This window comes from Prunus mume, linkage group LG1, assembly GCF_029339155.1.
Source record: "Prunus mume cultivar Tortuosa linkage group LG1, ASM2933915v1, whole genome shotgun sequence".
NCBI lineage: Eukaryota > Viridiplantae > Streptophyta > Magnoliopsida > Rosales > Rosaceae > Prunus > Prunus mume.
The window spans coordinates 1,490,572-1,498,553 of record NC_142698.1 but is presented as its reverse complement, the minus strand read 5'-3'; the positions used below and the strand labels follow the sequence as shown (position 1 = coordinate 1,498,553).

Sequence of the window (7,982 nt, the reverse complement as noted above, 5' to 3'; positions counted from 1 at the left end):
TATAGAAACTCCATATTCCTTTGTTTCTTGGATTGTTAAAATGAAAGCTCACAAGATTGTGCCATGATTGAGATAGTGTTGAATTTTAATTGGAAATGTTCGGTTGCTGTGTGGTTGTGACTTGTAAGTTTCATGTTGGTGTGACTTTTTGTGTAATATGCGAATATGGACGTGCCGATTGAGTTTGTGTCCCTAAGACACAACGAGGACAACTCAACAAGCAAAGAAAAAGCAAATAAGGGTAGAGGCTAAAATTCAAGTATGGCCAACATGAATGCAAAAATATGTATTTCTTGTTCATCAAATAATAAGAGCATAATTTTGTTTACTCTGTTAATGCTACAACTGACATAAGAGCACAGTTTTGTTTATCCTCTCCATGATAAGAAAAAAACATAAAAATAGTGATAATAAACGATGCCCTTGTAAAATTGCAAACAACTAAATATCCCCAGAGGCGACACCGTTTATGGTGGTCGGAGTCGGAGATGTTACCGCACCGCTTGTCACCCCGGCGAGTGAGATGTAAGCCGGCATAGAGACGCCTGTGCCGAGGTGGCACGAACAACAGCTAAGGTTCCGTGAAGGTGGGGACAAGTTCAGGCGTTGGGGCAGAGTGAGCGAAACCTAAAGGGACTTTGCGATAGCGAGATCTTAATGGCTGAGGATCTCTCGGTTTCGATGGACGGTCAGATCAAATGGAGCTCCTTAATTAATTGGCAGCCCCTTGTTTGCTTCCAATTTCCTGCTGAGAAGGCAATTTAGGAATCGTGATGACAAGATGTGGCACGTTATCATTGGTGGAACTCGCAGAAGAATTACACGGCTGCAATGCTTTTGTTGGCTCTGCGCTCTTGAACTGCACATGCGAAAACGAGGACAGTTCCTGGATCGACTTCTCGATTTGCTCAGCGTACGAAACGACGTCGCTTAGGAGCGATGCTACAGTGACAGCAGGTACGACGTCCAGGAGGTGAATGCCTTCGCTGCCCAACAATGCTGCGCTGGTTTTGAGCAGAGATTTGAGGTTATTGGCTGCAGCTCTTGATTTTGTGATGTGGCAGCTGGCGGCAGAGCATGGCTTGGTCATTGTTTTAAGGGCCCATGCTAGCTCTTTCAAGGCCTTGCCTGATTCTGAGCTCATCTTCATGCATAGCTCTTGAACTTTGATGCTCTGGATGTTTAGAGGTGTCTGTATAATAACAAAATCATTGTTGATATTTGCATATTTTTCATTGTGCCTTTGTTTGTAATAGTCTTAAATGATCTGGTGTACAATACCTGAATTTCTGAGTTGAGGTAACCGTTAAGAGTGTCGATCCGGTATGCGCATTGTCGGGTTAGGGTACCGATTTTCAGATAATGTCTCCATGGATGACGGTATCTAAACTTTCCATGTCTAGGCTCCCACCTTGCAAAATTTGCCTGCAAAACACCAAGGTATAGTGTTATCAGTCTATGAGTAGTAATTTTGTCTAGTCAAAAAATCTGAGATGTTATTTTGCTACGCTATGAATTAGATTCATAAATTATATAAAATTTATGTCTAAATCTGCGGTTCTAATTCTAGAGTTTATTAATGGGCCGGGCCGGGCTAGCCCGACCCAAATTTAACGGGCTTGGGCCTGGTCGGACTTTAAAGAGAAAAGAGAAAATATTGGGCTGGGCCGAGCTGGGTTTTTTTTTGAAAATTCAAAGCCCAAGGTCGGGCTTGAGAAAGCCCATTGGGCCGGGCTGGGCTAAGCCCAACGGGCCTACTTCATTCGAAAAAAATCATAAACTTAATCATAAGGGCATTTTAGTCTAAATTTGAGATTAAACTCACTTAATTCCAATATTTTCACATCAAACCAAATTCATAAAATACCCAATAAAGTCATACAACTTAATAAGATTTTCCACAAAAATAATAAAACAAAGTATTATTTTTGAGGTTATTACATAATTAGACTGTAATACGTTTTAAGAAATAATTTTAAAAAATAATAAGTATCAAAAATAATTTTTTTAAAGGATGGTATAAATAAATATGTAAATGTTTGGTGATGTGTTCAAGAAAAACATGATTATATTTGGTGGTAGTAGTACGATTATGTTTCGTGATATGATTATATTTAGTGATATGATATATTGTTCATCTTATTTATATATATATATATAATTGTTGTATTAATAATTAACACAAATTAATGTGCTAATCATCCAATTATAAACTAGGAATGAGTAAAGAAAAGTAAATGAAATAAAACAAATTATATATGTGATTTAACTGATATAATCCTAATCCTAAACTCTCAGAGAGCTTCCATTGAGGGATCCCTCAAATAAGCTTATTTGAGGGACACCCCTTGTAGGGCCCACTCCGGATTGTATTTCACTAATCCAAACCGTCTATTTTGTAGATACACATTCAAAGATCATCTCTACAAAAAATCACTTGAATCCGATATCATTTGATCATTCAATTGAGTTATTGAAATTTTAATACTTTCTTGAAACACCGTGTTCATTGATTTTGTAGGACACAATTGGATGTCGAAACGGTTTCCAAATTGTCTAATTTTTTGTAAGGATGATCTATGAATGAAGACCTAAAAAATAGATGGTTTTGATCATTGGAAAAAAAATTGTAGGGTACCCTAAAGGGTGTCCTCAAATAAAATTATTGAGGATCCTCAATAATGCTAAACTCTTATTTATACATAATTATATATGTATGCGGGTCTAACGGGCCGGGCTTTTGTGGGTGGGCTGGGTCGGGCCGGGCTTCAGACACCAAGCCCAAACTTAGCCCGACCCAAGGAGGACTGGGCCATCTCAAAGCCCATAACGGGCCGGGCCGGGCGGGCCCCCATCGGCCCATTAGCCCGCGGGCCAAATGATGAGGCCTATCTAATTCATAGTCTAACACAGCGCATATCAAATACTAGGCAAATATCATTTGTAATTACATTTTACTTAAAAAAAACTTGTAATTTGGTTGTTGTGACTCAATACCTGACTTTCTTCACTTTGTTTTGAGTTGAGAACACTAGAATATCCTTGCAAAAGTGCCTTATTAGACTCTGTATTGCCGGCTACTTTAAAGTATTCATCCCCAAAACCTGCAAGTTTTTAAAAAATTTATAGTGAGTTTTTCCAGTCACATAAGTAATTAAAATTCCAGGCATGTAGTACATGTGAGTAATGTACCTTCCAAGAAGCTCCCAAGTTTCTCAATGTTGTTAGCAACAGAGTTGTGCAGATCATCACCAGCCCATACAGGGCAAATGAAAACACACACAGACACAGCTGTAAATGCGCCTATCAGGATTGTGGACACCCTCTTGTGGGCCATTTCTAGTATCTCCTCATCTCTGTATCCCGACACGGATATCAGACAGAATGTCAAGATAAAAATCAGAAGTCCATAGTCGTATCGCGCCTTCAACCGCGGAAAGAAGCGTAGAAATGTTACTGATGCAGCTGCACATGAATAAATTCTATTAATTCCCAATTCATTAATATTAGTTGTCATTTATGTGATGATAAAGTTGATTGAAAAAAGCTTGTAAATATTTTTATTTCTTTTTTCAGGTAGAGTAATTTTACCTAGTAGAAAGACAAAGACCCCAATGAGTATTGGATGAGCTGTTTCTCCAGAAAGATTTGCCAGGTGATGAGCACCAAATCCTAGAGCACCTGCTAGGAATGTTGCCAAAATCCTGTTTAAACCTCTTCCTAGTGTTGCCCCTGCATTATGCAAACACAAAAACAAAAAAGATAAATAAATATATTTATATCAACTTAAAACAAATTTAATTAAAACAAAATCATGATTCGAAGACATACCTACAGAAAATTCGAAGACAACAACAACAGTCAAAACAGCCCACATGGCAGTGGCACCAAGCCCATCATAGAGAGGCTTGAAGTAATAAAGCAATGACACCAAAAGAACTGCAAATCCTACTTTAATAGAATGAACGATCCTTCTGGGATCATCTTGCCCTAGTTTCTTTAACTTTCTAGGAAATTCCACCACCTTGTTCATCAACTTCCCACAGAAACCACGATCTCCATTTTCTCCTTCGTTACGATTGTTCTGATCACGAACTGCTTCAGATGCCATTTTGATTTCTGTGTGCTGCTGAGAGTGAAACACACACCAGTGGCTGAGAGAGGCCTGATGTTCTTCAGCTTTGAAACTATGTGTATATAACTAGCTGTGTTTTTTATACGTGGGATATATATAGAGAATAAAATATGCACAAACAGATGACGAAGCTGCCTTGAAGCAGAGAAAAAAAATCATAAAAATATTAAGATTTTATTAAATAAATATGTGAAATGTTAGAACCATACGCGTATACATATACCTTCCTTATTATTTTCAGGTAGATATAGGTTATCATTTCAAGATAAACACGTCTCGATTTACAGGTCCTGCTGTGACGGTGCTGTACAACTGGTACCAACCAGACAGGTGTCACGCTGGTATTGGATATCACTCTGTAGAAACGAGTGCCTGTGCCTAACTCTGTGGTCCTTTTATCATTTTCTGTTGTCGTTTGGTTGTGATTCAGTGATTCACAGCAGAATACCACCTGGGGTCAATGCAATTGTTGCACTACCTTTTGTTTGATATTGTCGTTTTTCCAAGTACGTACGGGTTAGTTGGGGCACAAACTCATTATTTATTAATTCTTGTGAACCAAGCTTGTTTGCCGTACTTTAATTTTCTTATCTGTATCCAGTACATGCCAAAGAGAAATTATTGAGTGGTCTTTTTCGCGCGGCTTCAATGTGTACACCTGTTCAGTTCTTTTGGGTAGGTGCTCGTGGAGTGTGAAACGATTAGTTGTTTGATGTAGACAGTCAATGAATTAAGAAAAGCTATCTTCTTTTAGAGAAAGGAAGCTAGCTTTTGGTTTCCTTTTTTTCTTTCTTTTCTATACATATTTTGTTTTCAGATCTTGTGTAGTTTTTCGATTCAATTAATATAAATGATCTGTTTTAGACGTCTATTTCTCTCAAATTCAATTAATATAAATGATATCTATTTTATCATCATATATATCCAATATAACCCGGTCTTCACAAAAGTCTAGATTATGTCTCGTTAAAACTTTGTTCGGAGAAAATTTAGTGGGACAAAATCCCACTTGAAGGAGAAAGAGAGTACTCCGACGTCTCTTCATTTTGTCAACAAGCACTTACAAAATAAAAATAACAATGAAATTTCAACCACAAGATATTATTTAAGATAAATTTACATGAAGTCTCCCATTTTTAAACTTCACTCTTAAAATATGAGAATGTGAAGGTGAAATGTACATTGGAAAGTTAAGAAACTTGGCAAGAGCTTATAAGGAGTTGGGCTAATTTCTTATTGCCAATTGATTTTAAAGTAGAACTTCAACTTCCTTCATAAAACATAAAGGAGATACACACTTAATATTATGTTTTCAATCCAAGATATCGTGCATGTCGTAGACTCGTAGTAGAAGTTATTTCTCTTTCAACGTTTCCATTCCCAAACACCTTCACATCATGTCACATGCAACCTTAAGCCCCATTAGATGTACTTTCAAGCCCCATTAGACCTACTTGCCTATGATCAGCATCTCTTTCAACTTTTCCATTCTCAAACCTTCACATTATGTCATATGCAACCTTCAGCCCCATTGGACCTACTTGCCTATGATCAGCATCTCTTTCAACTTTTCCATTCTCAAACCTTCACATCATATCACATGCAACCTCCATTAGACTTACTTGGCTATGATCAACATCTCTTTCAACTTTTCCATTCTCAAACTTTCACATCATGTCACATGCAACCTTCAGCCCCATTAGATCTACTTGCCTATGATCAGCATCTCTTTCAACTTTTCCATTCCCAAACATCTTCACATCATGTCACATGCAACCTTAAGCCCCATTATACCTACTTGCAAGCTCACACAACATCCAGCCCAAGCCTGACTCTGCCAAGCTTGCTGTCACAGATAGTCCACACTCATCCATGTTGGGTCTTGCTTCTCATGCCATGGCTTGGATCTTGCTATGCCAAGGCTCATGTATGTGTTTCGCCTACATACTCGCAGCCCAAGTCAAGTCTTGCCTCTCCAAAAGCCACTCATGTCTTGTTTACCACAACAAACAACACATCGAATTTTCTTTGTCTTGTCTTGTTGTGGGAACTTGAATTTTGGCAACCAATCACAAGGTGACATGTGGATAGAGGAATATTTCTTAGGTCAAATAATTGTGTTAATTAAACCCGATTTAATTAGCCGATTATCCTTGATTTAAGATAGAAATATCTCCCCAAATCAAGGATCCGATTTCCATCAAATCTCCTTCATATTATCATGTCATTTAAGGAAAAGAATCATTCATTTCCTTATGGGAATTATTCTCTACAAAACCTAGCCAACAAGGAAACTCTATTAATAGATGGTAACACACCACACCTGAGGTAATCCTAATTCCATTCAAAAACCCTAGAAAACCTCTCTCTCTCTCTCTCTCTCTCTCTCTCTCTCTCTCTGGGCTTTGGCCGCCCCTCTATCTCTCTACCCAAAGAGAAAGCTCCATCCTTTCAGTTATTTATGCATTTTCTCGAGACCATTTAACTGACTTAGGCATCGGAGGGTCTTTGGCCAACACTCCCCGGGTGTGCTTTGTTGACCATATCTATTTTGCATGGATCGAGGATGAAGAAGAAGTTCGAGTGTGAAGAGCATCATCCGCGAATATTCTCTCCGGAGGAAATTTGCACAAACACTTGTCTTGTCCGACCCCGTTGCATATTTTCCTTGCCTAGGCATTGTTGGAATGTTCTAGATCAAGGGCAGAGCCACTTTTAGACAGGCAATGGCCTTGGCGCCACCCTTCTGTGCCCCGTGAAGCTCCATGAAAAAGCAATTAATTCTTAAGCAGCTACTGCAATATCAATTTAAATGTAAATCTATATAACCTTGAGAAACTATAGTACTAGCCTGCCCCTAAAACAAAAGCTACTAGCTCCACCACTGTCCCGGATGTCAATGGTGCTGCACCAAGTCAATCATAACTCTTAGAAAACTTATAAAACTTCTACCCAAATAAAGACTCTTGATAATCTTGACATTGACTCTTAAATTGACAACTTTGCACAATTTTCACTTTGTACTCGAAAAACTGTATTGTTAGATTTTTGTGCAATGGTTTGAGTATTGGATTTTGAGTGAGAATATGTTAGTTTTAGGATTGTTAGAATTGGCTTTCCTTGCCAAATGTACACTTTCATGTAATTCCTCTTAGCTCATCTTTAGAAAATAGGCATTGGGTATTTGCTACAAAGTTGAAGTACATTGAAGAGCTTATGAGGATACAAAACCAAGGTAATTGTGCATTCATTTATAATGGGCATCAATAGGAAAATCAGCATTTGCATCCATATACTTTTCCGGGATGACTAGTCATATAGGCCAAATCAGCATTTGCTACTTTGTCGAGATGACTAGTCATATAGGCCAATATTTCCAGCACGAGATTTTTAACCAAGGCACTTGATTTTGCTTATTGTAAGTCCAATCATTGGCTATCAAGTGTCCTTTTGAACCTACCAAATAGGTTGGGGCTGGTTTGGACTCACCATTTCTCTCATTTACAATTTATGATATGGTTTTATATATATATATATATATATATATAGAGAGAGAGAGAGAGAGAGAGAGAGAGAGAGAGAGAGAGAGAGAGAGAGAGAGAAAGCTCTAATGAGAGACTAGGTATGGATTTTGATTTTTGAGAGGCATTTTTTGTCTCTGTCATTTTCAAAGAGAAAGGTTTTGAGAGTTTTGATTTTGCTATGCATCTTCTCTCTAAGAATGCGGTCTTCTACTTCACCCATTGAGAAATTTTGAGAGTAAAACTTATACTCTACATTCTCCAAGGTTTTTCATTGTGAGATTTTGAAAATGCTTTTTTAAAATCTTCTATGATTTTTATAATCT

The 7,982-nt window shown here is 37.9% G+C and overlaps 1 protein-coding gene across 1 annotated transcript; it reads right to left on the bottom strand.

Annotated features, from left to right (window-relative positions):
• Positions 1–262: 262 nt before the first annotated feature.
• LOC103329500 (aluminum-activated malate transporter 2-like) lies at positions 263–4,199 on the bottom strand. Its single transcript, XM_008231980.2, has 6 exons — positions 3,832–4,199; positions 3,592–3,732; positions 3,193–3,465; positions 2,998–3,104; positions 1,282–1,425; positions 263–1,192 (listed from the first exon to the last, which is right to left on the bottom strand). Exons 1-6 carry the CDS (start codon positions 4,109–4,111, stop codon positions 713–715), a joined length of 1,425 nt encoding a protein of 474 aa, XP_008230202.2. The 5' UTR covers positions 4,112–4,199; the 3' UTR covers positions 263–712.
• Positions 4,200–7,982: the final 3,783 nt, after the last annotated feature.

What these genes read in the sequence shown, in the direction of transcription:
- LOC103329500 (XM_008231980.2), bottom strand. Translation starts at nt 4,111, where the DNA reads ATGGCATCTGAAGCAGTTCGTGATCAGAACAATCGTAACGAAGGAGAA. An exon ending in GGTCTTTGTCTTTCTACTAG is followed by an intron (nt 3,466 to 3,591) that starts GTAAAATTACTC and finishes ATTCATGTGCAG; the next exon opens with CTGCATCAGTAACATTTCTA. An exon ending in ACTTGGGAGCTTCTTGGAAG is followed by an intron (nt 3,105 to 3,192) that starts GTACATTACTCA and finishes AAAAACTTGCAG; the next exon opens with GTTTTGGGGATGAATACTTT.